This window comes from Ailuropoda melanoleuca, chromosome 9 (assembly GCF_002007445.2).
Source record: "Ailuropoda melanoleuca isolate Jingjing chromosome 9, ASM200744v2, whole genome shotgun sequence".
Taxonomy (NCBI): Eukaryota; Metazoa; Chordata; class Mammalia; order Carnivora; family Ursidae; genus Ailuropoda; species Ailuropoda melanoleuca.
Window position 1 is genome coordinate 6,160,583 of NC_048226.1, and position 13,337 is coordinate 6,173,919.

The following is a 13,337-nucleotide window of genomic DNA, read 5'->3' on the forward strand; positions in this document are numbered from 1 at the left end:
CCGCCCTAGCTCTTCCTCTGGGGGTGGGGGGCTCCCCGCAACCAGTTACGAGGGCGTCTGGTCGGAAGCAGGCACTGACCTTTTCGTGTCCGTCATCCTCATCCTCTCGAAGAACCATGTCCAGGATGTTGCCTTTGATCTTAAAGTCCCGAGAGGTGCTGAGCTTCATGTGCTGCATCAGGTTCACCTGGGACACAATCATGCGCGTGGGCGGGTCTTCCTGTGGGAGGACAGGGCCCGCCAGGGGCAGCCTCCACGACCACGGCTTTGGACGGACCCTTCAGTTCCTCAAAGCCGGACCCTTCAGTTCCTCCCTAAAGCACGCATATCCACTGGACCTGTTCTTCCATAGTTCCTATGTGAGGTCTGAACTCAGGCCATCAGATGGCAAAAAGCAAGGAGCGAGAGAGGGTTCTAGTTTCTTCCCCACTGCCCTGTGCTGTTTCAGTGTGCCACAGCCCCTTCCAGGTAAGTGGAAATGGTAGAAAAGAACAGCATGATTACCTTGGACTTCTTCGAAAGGTGGATGAGGAATTTTTCATACTGTTCAATGGCGAAGATGAGATTAGGGATTGGCTTGGTTTCCCGAAGAACTCTGGCCTACAGAACAAAGAGAAGACCTAAGACTTCTATTTCAGGTTCAGAGGTTTCTGAGGTTGTCCTCCAAAGCAGTCGGTAGCAGAACTGCCCTGGGCTTGGCAGGAAAAAGCTAGTCTGTCTTCCAGTCAAATGCAGGATTCCTTATGTTCTGGTAATCTAAGATTTCTTGCAGTTAAATCTCATCAAAGGACTGGAAAGACAGCACCAAATCCTCCTTTACTGCTCTGCAGCCTGGCTGAAAGAAGGGCCGCCTGTAGAAATCTGGTTGCCACCCTGGCTTGATTGATATTCTGCCACCAAGAGCTCACTCTGCACGGACTCTGTCCCCCTTGCTGGTCTATGTGACCTTCTCACTGTCGCGATTCTATTTCCCCCAGACTTGTAATTGGTAGGTCCTCCCAAACGACATGAATATCAATGTGGTTTTCTTTTCTTTTCTTTTCTTTAAATAAAGGCCACAACTAGGGATGTGGGGGGGGGGGAAAGATGGGAACATTATCTTGGAGATACTTCTATATCTGGACATTTAAATCTTTTTCTCATGCCCGTGTCCTACGGTATAATGCACTATACAAGCTAGTTAGCCAGGCCGCTTGGTGGGCCCACTTTTCTCCAATACTTCAGTTCTACAAACAACATTGCAGGACTGTCCTGCACGCGGGCCTTCAGTCTCCGCTCCCACAAACACAACTGCCGGAAGGCTCACGAGGGCAGGGCTCCCGAAATGCAGCGGTTATGACCAACCCCCCCCCCCCGGCCTGTGGATGGGCACCTTTTTGCCAGCAGTGTCCCATAGCACCCTTGTCCCTGCTCCCGCCCCTTACGTGTGCTTTAGGGACCATCTTCTAAACTCATTAACTTTTCCCAAAACAATTCCTTCTGCATGAGAATCCTAAGCCATTGCCATTTTTAAAGAAAGAGCTTAAGATTTCTGGGTGCTTCCTAAATAAAGTGTGTGGCTTTTTGCTCAGAGAAAAAAGATGTTCCGTCTGAACACACAATCTGTGAGCTGAGAAGCAGCCACACACACGTTTTTGTAAGCGCGTCAAGGAGCTACAATGCGCACAGCCCAGAGCTGAGCCGTCTACACCGTGCAGTGCAGTGCGCGGCACACTGAGAGGCGCACAGCTGCCTCCGTGATCAACCGCAGGGCGTTTTCATCCCCGCAGGAACCGCGCCCCTGTTTCAGCAGACACCCCCCAGCTCTGGACAACCACTAATCTACATTCTGTCTTCCTAGATTGGCTGGGCCTGGATGTGTCCTATAAATGGAATCCTGCTGTACATGGGCTCTTGGTGACCGGCTTCTGTCACTGCATGTTGTCACGGTCCCCCGGCGCTGCTGTGTCCGCCAGCGGCAGCTTCTTACCATGGCTATGGCAACGGCGGCGGCTTTCCCCTTCTTCTCTCCTGTACATTTCAGGCTCTGACTCTTCTTGTTCTAAAGACACAGAAACAAATTCTCTCCCGAAGATGCTGGTGGTCATTTTCTAAGAAGGTGATTATGGCAGAATATGGGGGGGGGGTGCATAAGGGGACCAAGTCTGGGCAAAGAGAGAACCAGCAGCAAAGGCTGGAAGATGGGGAAAATTTTGTGACACTTTATGATCCTCAGATATTTTGGGGGTTTTGTTGTTGGGAGGTTTACAATCTTGCTCTTAGAATTAGCACATGGAAGCGAGGGCAGGACCGACTGTTCCTACACTAGGCCAGCCAAGGGACTACTGAGGTCCACAGGATGGTGACAATGGGGACCGTGAGGACGGCGGCAGGAATGGGGATTTCCCAACTGGGCAGTTGGCTCAAAGGGTTTCCATGAAGGAGAGGAAGCCAGAGAAGCCGTTCCCAGGGCCTTCCGTCTTCCCACTTAGAGGCAGACCCCAGACACGTGTTGTGTGCCTGTGGTTACATGCTTGAAAAGGGTTTAAAGGTCATAGGAACGCTTCCTATGTTGGAAATATCGCAGGATAAAGAGCTCCTGGAGAAAGAATAAAGGGAACCAAGGGTAAGTTAGAAGAGAGTCAAGACCTGCACCACATGTGAGCTACACAAACAGGCACTTTTACCTGAAGGGCTGTTCCGTGCCTGCTGGGAATGAACACCCCTGTCCCATGGGACAAGTAAGAGAATGAAAAACAGAGACCTGAAAATGGGGAGAACAGTACCACTGGAACCAGGTGAGAGGCAGGAGGCTTAGTCCATGTGGCACGTTCTGGAAACAGAAACGTCAGGGATTCCAGAGGGGCTGGTAGGAAGAAGTCTACTTTTAGCCCCGGAACACAGGGTAGAGGGTGAGGCCCTTTTAAGAGAGGGGCAGGGAGGCAGCCGTGGACAGAACTCATATGACCAACTGGGAAGCGAGGTGTCTCCAGAGGTGGGACCCAAGATGGGACTCTGCTGAAACTCCTTAAATCAATCCCTGTCCATTGCCCATTCCTGCTGATTCAGGAGGACTAAACTCCCAGCCAGAAGAGGCATCTTTTATTTATTTTTAAAGATTTTATTTATCAGACAGAGTGCATGAGAGAGAGCACACAAGCAGGGGGAGCATCAGGCAGAGGGAGAAGCAGGCTCCCCACTGAGCAAGGAGCCGATGTGGGACTTGATCCCAGAGCTCTGGGATCAGGACCAGAGCCGAAGGCAGACGCTTAACCAACTGAGCCACCCAGGTGTCCCAAGAGGCATGTTTTAAGGGTGCACAGCTCTGGGCGGGATGCTAAGGGTTTGGAGTACTGGTTTTCACTGCTTGCTTCCCGCTGAGGGCCAAGGCTGTGGGGAAGGAGAGAGGGGGCTGTAAGAGCATGAACAGCTCTCTGAAACATGCGGCAAATCCAGTCCTGGTTTCTAGACAGGAGATGGAATTAATGGAACCACAGGCTTTCTGCCCAGGGCCACTCATGAAGCACATCTCCCAGTCCGTGAAAACTGTCTGCCTGTGGGTCAGCTGACGTGTCAGGAGGGCTTCAAGTCAAACGGAGATGTGAAAGGGGGACAGCAACCTGAGAATACACAAATCGGTTTTTCTCACGTGGGGGAAAAATAGTCTAGGAGATGCCTGGTGATTCACAGAAGAAAATGCTTGAGAATGGGGTCAGAAACACAAACTCGAACCCCTCCAAGAGCTTACATGTCACCAAATACCAGCTGATTGGAGAGCAGGCACTGGCAAACTACAGCCCGGAGGCCAGATCCAGCCCACGCTTGTTTCCAAAAGCACCGTCTCGCGAGAGTACAGTCGCAGTCTGCTGTGATGGCAGAGGACAGCGTGACCGACCACAGCCTGCGACGTGTACTCTCTGCCCTTTTAGAGAAAAAGTCTGCTGATCCCTGCCGCAGGCTCAAACTACCTGTGTTCAAGTCTCTGCCTCTGAACTAGCTCTCGTTCTCTGCATTCGCCTCTAACCCTTTCCCATCGCTTACAAGGGCAACTACGGGTCATGAGGTGTGGTGAGTGACAAGAGCCTGACGTGACACCAGGCCACGGCCGTAGAGACAGGTGAGGGTTCTCTGCTCTGGTGAAACGCATATGGTCTTGCCGCACTGGTTCCCAAGCTGTTTTCTTTGGACCGCTCTTCTGCCAACAAGTACTTGTTATTAAAAAAAGAAAAGTTCTTGAAGAGATTTGAAAACTACCACTGAACATATTTAATCACTGTCGGAGCTCTCAGCAGCTTTACTCTGCTCTCGGGTACCACGAATCTCTGAGAAATATGGACAAGCTCTGTGCACCGAACCCTTCTGTAGGAGGACTGTCTCGATCTATTGGGTGCACTGTGAGACGGGGCCTTACTGGAGAGCGGGAGCTCCAAATGTGACCTGAGGAATGGCGGAACACACCCCCTATTTAGACGAGAGAGGAGTCTGACAGGATGGCACCTATGCGAACATTTCTGAGCAAGCGTGCAGGCGAGGTTAAAGGAGGGCAGAACCAACAGCCTGGGGAGAGCAGGCCGTTCCCTGTGACCTGACAGGAGGCCTGACCCAGATCACACGCCTGGTACAAAGGCAAGGTAACAGAGAACCCCAACTACGAGCACACGACTCAGAACTCCTCGGGCCAAACCCGGATGACAGGCCACTCGGTCACAGAATCAGCACGGCAGGGGACGCACCCCTCACCATGTGCAGAATGAAGCAGTTACCGACAGGAAGACGGGCCTGTGCACAACGCAGAGGTGGAGAGCAAGTGAGCCATCGTGACACAAGGGGTCCCGAGCTGCCGCTCTAAACAATCGGTTCTGGACTTTTGGCCGGGGTTGAACCATTAGTGCACATCTGCTTGGCTCTTTGAAGACAAGTAACTGCCACCTGCCTTGTGACTAAGTGGCCTCGGGAGACCATGGGTCTTCATGTGTTTAAGCCAGATTCTCAACTGGGGGTGATTTTGCCCTTTTGGGACATTTGGCAATTTCTAGAGACATTTTCAGTTCTCACAACTGGGGGCCACTACCGGCACCTAGTAGGTGGAGACCAGGGATGCTGCTAAATAACCCAGAATGCACGGAGGAGACCCCCCCCTCAAGGAGTCATCTGGCTCAAGAGATGTCAACAATGCAGAGGCCTAAAATCCCTGGTTTAAGCCGACAGTAACAGTGCGTCAGGGACGACAGAACCTGGTGGTACCGTGACTCAATGCCATTTACAATTTCTCCTAATCTTGGGACCCCTGGGTGGCTCAGTGGTTAAGCGTCTGCCTTCGGCTCAGGTCATGATCCCAGGGTCCTGGGATCGAGCCCCGCATCAGGCTGCCTGGTCAGCAGGAAGCCTGCTTCTCCCTCTCCCACTCCCCCTGCTTGTGTTTCCTCTCTCGCTGCCTCTGTCAAATAAATAAAATCTTTAAAAAAATTTTTTTCTCCTAATCCTGAAAGAGCCCATTACTTTACCAATTTAGGAGGAGAAGAAAAGGGGTCTGGGCACCTGACAAGAACAGCCCACATGCCCTCCACTCCTTGAAAGGGTTGGTGCTCCCACAGACACGGCACCGTCGGACCTCAGCCCTCTATATGCTTGCTGCTTCTTTACTCACAGACCAAAGGATGGCCCATGGCATGGATTTAGAATCACCCAGATATGAACCAAGTCGCAGCCCCATCATGCGTGTTCCTTCCCTGCTCCAAATGCAAACATATCAAACACTTTCTCCAAAGTAAGAAAAACTTTTGTTCTTCGTATGACTAAAGGTTTCTTTGCTATAAATACCTCAAGCCTTGGCTTGGTCCCAAGTGGGCACCTTTGGCTTATGGTAAGTAGGGAGGAAACTGCATGGACACTGGGCTCATGGGATCAAGCGATCCCCTGGGGACACAAGAAGTCCTTTCTTCCTGGAAGATCTATTTTGGTATTGACTCTGAATCACTTACCTGTATGTAAGAAATGAAAGAGTAGCATAGGGGGGTCAGATGAGAACCGGACAGTTTCACCTGCAGCAAAAGAGGAGACCAATGTAAATGCAGGAGTAGAAGGCTTCCCCCATTCCTAGGAAAAGAATTTTCAACTCACCAACTTCTCCATATTTTTCGGAATTCCTCCGGAGCTCGGACACACCTGGAGATACTAACCAAAGATTCCCAGGTTTAGCCTACGTCCTCTATCGGCGTCCCCGACAGCTATCACCTACAGGTGAGTGAGCGAGCTAAGGCAGTGGGCCTCACTGCTGACGGGAGAGGGAAAAGGAAGCCAGCTAGCACATCCACAAGACACCAGGCTTCTCTGTCCCCTCCCCTAAGCTCCCGAGCCTCCCAAACAGGCAATGAAGGGCTTCTGTTTCTGACTTGTTCAGCTTACTGCTTTAAAAACCTTTCAGGCCGATGGCCCCTGCATCTAGAAAACCAAAGGCTTTGCTGTTTTTCCTTTAAAATATGCCCGGAAAGAGAAGAGGAGAGAAGAGGCTTTCGGTATTTCCAGCATGGAAGTTTCGGAACCACACCGTGCGGCCAGAGCTGCACCTTCTCAGGGACAGTAGCACTGCTGTTTCGGGACAGCGCGTGGCCATCCACCATCTTTCTCGGGTTGTCTAGGCCCTTCTAAGTATTTAATATGGATCCCTGCTACAGTCAGAACCACGTCACCCAGTGCCTGCCACCTTCTGAACGTCTGCTGAGGACCAAAAAGAGTCCAAGTGCAAGAGAAGAGCTCGTTGTTAGCAGATACTGGGGAGCATGAACTCAAACCCAGGGCGGAGTACGCCTTGTATTTAAAAATACTAACCTTTCTCCCACCCACGTACCTGCCCTGGAAGGCATTTAACACCTACCTATTAAAGGAACAAAATAAGGAAGAAACACCTCCTTAGTGCCCAGACTGGTTTGAAATAGTCTAATTCTGTGTGCAATACGGCAGCTACTGAATTCTATAGCTGCAGATTAGATTAAGTCTTAGAAGGCATTCGAAGAGGCATTCGCTCTCAATTAGATGCCACATATGCCCCTCAAAAAGGGGGGGCTCTAAAAGCAGATTTAGAATTATGCCATCAACTGCTTTTTTTTTTCCTGGCCTGTGGAGACACCTGCCACCTACTGACCAAACCAGAATCAAACCACAACCCTCACCGGGGTAGGCAAGACCCCTGCACAGAGCCATTCCACTGTGGTGGGCTGCTGCCCAGGCCGAGTCCCCAGTTGGCTGGGGCAGTGTGGCAGGAGTGACTCGGGTCATCTCGCAGATACTCACATATCTGACAAGTGCTGTGAGGATGGTGTACATTTTGCAAAGGTCCTTTAACAAGATGTCCACACAGCTGCCCGATGGCAGGGCCGTCTGCACCAGCTCGTGGAAGAAGGTAAGCAGAGTTCCCAGCTGCATGATGATGGCTTTCTCGATGGGATGATTAGGTCGGGTTGCCTGAGAAGAGGCCTCTTCTGAAGGGAAATGAAATTGGCACATTCAAACCCACAGACCTTATTTTCTAGTTAAAGTGAAGGAGACTTAGAACTCAACTAACCATGATTAAACGGGCAGTCTGCAGGGACAACGAGCATGTAATTCATCATGCAGAGTGAATCGATAGCCATTCTATCCCAAGCCACACTGCTGTCTACCTTGCCCATCACACTGGCAATCCAGCTCAAACCGACAAACAAATCGAGTGGCACTTTCATGCAGCCGTCCAATCTGGATTTTGGTGGACTCTCTCCGTTCCACCCTCAATGCATCTTACCTGAGACAATTTCTTGGCTCACTTGTCCCTTAAGCTTGGTGATCAGCCAGTCTACTTCTTCTAGGACTTTTTCAGCCTGACTCAGAACAAGTAACTGTGAAAGAAAAGAGTGCCTGGCATAGCTCCCTGCGCACACAGCTGCTGGCAAAACACAACCCCCGTGGCCACCGTGGCTGGTTACAGGCCTCAGGACACGAGCCGCTATAATTTACACTCACAGGGACGAAAATGGAAGGAATGACAAGGCTGTTTCCATGGCTCGGGGGTCCACACTTACACAAACAGTAGGGGCAGCTGTTCTCAAATTCACCACTGCGAAGTGGTCTGTTTTCTCCACCCCTACATCCTGAGGAGGCAGAGAGAGGAGATGAGATTGCAGGCAGGCTGGCGCCCGGCCCCCATCCCCAGTCAGGGTGTCGCAGCGAAGGCTCGCGACAGTACCTGGTCTATGTCTCCGAGATGCCCATGGATATCCTGGGACAAGTCACGCAGCAGGATGACTGGACTCTTGTACAGCACGTGGAGGCTGAAGAGCAAACTCATCAAGCCCTTGCAAAATGAGGCATCCTCTAAGTGCGAAGGAAAGAAAATGAAAAGGTAAGTTCTAACCCAGTCAGTCTTCAGGGGACAGGGGGCCCAACCAGAAACGCGGCTTGTCACATCCCATGTACACTATCCCAGCGCAGGATGCAGTCCATCCAAGGCAGCTCTCCCACCAAGCTACACTCCTGTGCACGGGCCCAAAGAAAGCAGAGGTTTCCTATTATTCTCCAGTTACTACCGCTGAGGAACGAGCACCCAGATCAAGAAATAAAACGCTACCAACACCCAGAAACCCCCTCCTACCTTACTTGCCCCAGCAAGGAACCTGCTCTTACGTCTACCATCACATCAAGCTGTGTCTGATTTTGAACTTGATCTAAATGGACTCAGGCAGGAAGTACTCCTTGTGTGCCCGGCATGACTGTGTGGCTCATCGTGCACGTGCGTGCCCATCATCACTCCTTCAGCCCCTCCATGCTGCCTGACGCGTGAGCTGGTGTCTGCTACAGAAACAGCACTGCTGGGAGAACACGGCCGCCTGTGCGGGCCTGGAGCGGGGCTGCCGGACCCTAACCAGACACCACCCGGCAGTCCTCCAGGATGCCTACATGAACGCGGCCCTCCGCATGCTTATACCAGCCACGGGCGTGGCTCTTTTTCATTCTGGTCACTCTGGTGACCGTGTAATGAGTACCTTTCCTTTTTTAAGTGCTATTTAGGAATGATGATTTTACATAAAGCCTAAAAGGAAACAAGGAAGGAAACTTACCCTGGCTGTTCTCCTTGCAAATTTTCAACGTCCAGGATAACATCTGCACAAACTAGAGATCATTCAGATATTAAAGAAACATGCCATGAGACAGAGAGATCTAGGTGCTGTCAGACTACACGAGACCTTTCCAATTCCCATCACCTGCCAAAATATGTGTCTGGACCTAGAGGGTTAATGTACTAAGAACAGCATAAAAATAAGTCCAGAATTATAAGAAGAATTACTGATCCTTCTCTCATAATACAGTAACATATGACTCAGTTCTCAAAGTCTGTGCCCTCATTAAGGACCAAGGGTCCTGGCGTCTGGGCTCTTGCCCCCACTGAGCTTCCTCCCCCCACTCCCACTCTGGTCTAGGGCTGATGTGCCTCTTCCCTTCCCATGCCGCACTCTCCACATCAGAGACATCTTTAAGAAGATCGGTTGAATGGTGAAATGCAGGAGAGGAGAGTAAGATCCGGGCCACAAAGACAGCAGAATCAGCTTCTAGGAGCCAAAAGGCCAAAGGAGGTTAAGGGAGAGGGGGAGAAAAGGAAGAAGAGGCAAACAACCAGACGGAGTTTTCTCAGGTAAGGAGAGGAGGCTTAAGGTCTCGGGACGGCAGGTCCTGCACTGCGAGACACACGCCTAAGCTCGCCGCTTCGGCAATTCTTTGGAACAGGTTTTCAACCACAAAGGCACTGAAATGCAGTATGCGTAAGTCCAGTAAAAACTCAAATTTTGATCTGCTGGGGTAAAAAATAAATTCAGAGGCTAATTCTGAAAGGTCTCTATGAACTGATATACAAAGGTCTCTAGAATACGGTGTTTAATAAGCAGGATGCAAACAAGCTTTTGTGTGAAGACACACAGGGCTGGGAATAGGAATGTATCTCATATTTGCTTCCACAGTAATAAAGGAACTCTTGAGGGGGGCCTGGGTGGCTCAGTCGTTAAGCATCTGCCTTCGGCTCAGGACGTGATCCCAGGGTCCTGGGACTGAGCCCCGCATCGGGCTCCTTGCTCCGCTGGGAGCCTGCTTCTTCCTCTCCCACTCCCCCTGCTTGTGTTACCTGTCTCGCTGGCTGTCTCTCTCTCTGTCAAATAAATAAATAAAATCTTTAAATTAAAAAAAAGGAACTTTGAAGGATCCATCAGAAACTAAAAGTTATTTACTTATTTGGGGGAAAAGAACTGAACAGGTGGAGGAGGACAGCGATAGGAGGGAGACCATTCACTGCAAATCTTATCATTTCTGGTTTTCAAACCAAAGGACTTTATTACCCACTCACAATTAAATTTAAAAAAATTTGAAAGAGATTACCTGAAGTTACAGGGATGGGTGGATAATGAGTTTTGATAGAAAAAAATTTCCTGTATATATAAGACTTTCAAATCCATCTGTGTTCCCTCAAACTTCCCCCGGCCCCACTTCCCTGTGGCTGTTTCCTTCCTAGTGCTCTGCTGGCTGCAGCAGCAGGAAACAATGAGGCAGAACGTAAAGCAGGAGGAGTGGCTTGGTGCTAGGACGACAGGAGCAGCTAGCAAGAGGGACTTTCTTTGGGCTTCCGGGAACTAGAACCAGAAGCCCAGGCTTGCTTTTCAGCACTCCGACACCACCATACTCCTGGGCCACAGTCTTCTAAAGACTAGCTCTTCCCGAGGCAAAGGCTCACACGAGGAGCCGGCCTTCCTCACAGATCAGGAAGCAGATGCGGAAGGAGCACACAGCCCGAGGCATCAAGGACGCTCTTCATCATCCTACAGAGAAATCACTCCTGAACGGAACAGACCCCCAAAATGTGGCCCTTCTCTTCCATGTGTGGAACGCTCACGTGGTACACACTTCTACGGATGTGTGCGTATCTACACGCATATACACACAACCCACCTGAGTTGTTTCTGCTTGGGGACTGTAGTCTCGCTTTCTGACTTAGTCACCTTCTGGTGAATTTCTCCCGAACTTCGTACCAGCTAACCTTGCTGAGAAAGCCAACTGCTCAATATCAGCTACCTCCACGATAATGTACTTTCATCTTAGTAAAGAGCAAACACCAAGAGTGAATAAAAACACAAGCTAAGAAGGCTGAAGGCACCAAAGATACACAAGATTTTTTTTCTAAAGCGCTGCTGACAAGAGTCAGGGCAGCGGCCAAAGAAAAAGCAGTGTGTGCTTGCCCTCTACGGCTGCATGTAATTGCGTCGCGGTAAAGCGCTATGTCCAGGTCACCTATCACTTAAAGATAAGATTTAAAGAGGACATTTAGATATACACAGCTGATGTTTGAAAACTACAGGGGTTAGGGGCGCTGACCCCCTGCGCAGTCAAAACTCCAAGTAGAACTTCTGACTCCTCAACAACCCGAGTACTAAGAGCCCACGGCTGAGCGAAGCCTTGCCGATCACAGCGACAGTCGGTTAGCATCACTCTGTATGTTACGTGTACGACACACTGTATTCTTACGATAAGGTAGGCTAGAGAAAAGAAAAAGAAAGATCCAGGTACAAGGGGATCCACACAGTTCAAGAACGTGTTACTCAAGAGTCAGCTGTACGAAGATGCGACACTCCGGGCCTTCTGAGGGCTGCCAGGTGGGACGGAACTCGTGGCGCTTCTACCTGAGGGGAGGACGGCTCCAGCAGCTTGGACAAGTTGGAGAGAACGGTGACCAGCAGGAGGGCTTCTTTGCTGTGAAAGTCTTCCTCTTGGCTGCTAAGTAAGTTCAACAAGGACCTCTGGGAAGAAGGTGCACACGGAAACGTTAGCACGTCTGTTCCTGTCATGGAGACATCTACCCAGACGCCGAACTGGGACAGAAAGGATTCCAAGCCATCAAAATTCCAAGAGGACAAAATCTGGAAATAAACTGGATTGAACAAGTAGTTTCCTACCCTGTTCTTGACTACAGATCTGAGTGTTCTCTTGAAAACTATGGACTCCTTCTCCTCTAACCCCCTGCCAAATGCACCTCAGGAATGAACAGTGTGCCCAACGTTGGGTGGCTCATAACCTCCTGGGGCCCCTCCACTGAGCTCAGGCGTAGACGGGGCCCCAGCCCCAGCACTGCCCACACACTTTTCTGTTTCCCTTGCCCCGTTCCTCTCTCACCACCTGAAATACTCTATTTTGTCTGTCTCTTTCCCCACTCAGTGCAAGCTCCCCAAGGGCAGGGATTTTGTTTCTGTTGTTTCCTGCTATATCCCCAACACCTAGAACCTGGCACAGAGCAGGAACTCTAAAATTACTTACTTGTTAAAGAAAACCTCTGAGACAGGACATCCTGATGGTGTGACAACTACTGGTTAGAAACTAACAGGCTTCACTGTCCAGTCTTTATGCAACCCGACAAAGCCAAACTACACCATGCACATCAAACAAAGACATACACTCCCTACCTTAATGGGCTCCTGGTTGTCCCTTCATAACCACTCGGTGATTCTTGGAGGCAACAGTGATGCAGGCTGTGGTGGCTCAACACCTTTCCTCCCCAGAACCCTTTCAAATGCATTACCTTCCACACAGTAGAGCTACGTCCTGTTGCCTGGATGATGACCCAGAACCTTGTCCTACTCGCTCGCTGTCTGCCTGCTCCCACCAGCTGGCCCAGCTGACAGTCCCTCTGCAGGCGCCCTCAGGCAAGCCGGGCAGCGTGCCAAGGCTTCCTACCTGAAACTGCCGGATCTGGAACGCTGCTCTGTGAGTGACGCTGCCTTCCACCTCTTCTCCCTTGCTATCTGTGACATCTAGGAAAGGAAAAGAATGGGATCTTCTTTGAAATGGACGGGCTCATGATGCTTTTTTGGCCTTTTGATATTAAGCTCAAATTTTAGAAAGCCAAAAAAAGTCTGGGGGCAGAATTAAATGTATTCCTAACATTCCGCAGTTTTTTAGCACTATCTTTCAATTTCCGGTTACTATTTGTGGTCACGTGTAAAAGCTAGTAGATGCCAGTTCTGAATCCACTAGACGTCACTCCTTAGCAACATTAGGACTGCTCTCAGGTGTCGTCTGGTAGAGTAGTAAATAGAATCAAGAGGTTTGGTTAACAAAGAAACCCAGAAGAAGCCAATTTATCAAAAGCGAAATGCTCACCCAGAGCCCTGAGAAACTGGTGAATCCTGGGCTGATAGAACTGTTGCACAGCACTGAATATCTTCTGCAAACCCTCCAAGCACAGCAGTGAGATGCTCTTTCCTTTCTCTTTCTTTCCCAAATCTTCCACTGAAGTAGGAATGGAAGTATATCTCCAAAGTAAGACCCTGAAAAGAAGAAATGCGGTTATTAGA

At 50.2% G+C, this 13,337-nt stretch overlaps 1 protein-coding gene across 1 annotated transcript in view; it reads right to left on the minus strand.

Annotated features, from left to right (window-relative positions):
• FANCI (FA complementation group I) overlaps positions 1–13,337 on the minus strand; it is an 82,446-nt gene that overhangs the window by 1,384 nt on the left and 67,725 nt on the right. The window contains exons 27-37 of the mRNA XM_002919565.4: positions 11,670–11,786; positions 9,069–9,120; positions 8,198–8,325; positions 8,034–8,102; positions 7,757–7,850; positions 7,270–7,457; positions 6,100–6,153; positions 5,961–6,020; positions 1,970–2,041; positions 505–600; positions 80–187 (exon numbers count right to left, since the gene is read on the minus strand). Of these exons, the coding sequence (XP_002919611.1) occupies positions 80–187; positions 505–600; positions 1,970–2,041; positions 5,961–6,020; positions 6,100–6,153; positions 7,270–7,457; positions 7,757–7,850; positions 8,034–8,102; positions 8,198–8,325; positions 9,069–9,120; positions 11,670–11,786 (1,038 nt within the window). The remainder of the gene's footprint in view (positions 1–79; positions 188–504; positions 601–1,969; positions 2,042–5,960; positions 6,021–6,099; positions 6,154–7,269; positions 7,458–7,756; positions 7,851–8,033; positions 8,103–8,197; positions 8,326–9,068; positions 9,121–11,669; positions 11,787–13,337) is intronic.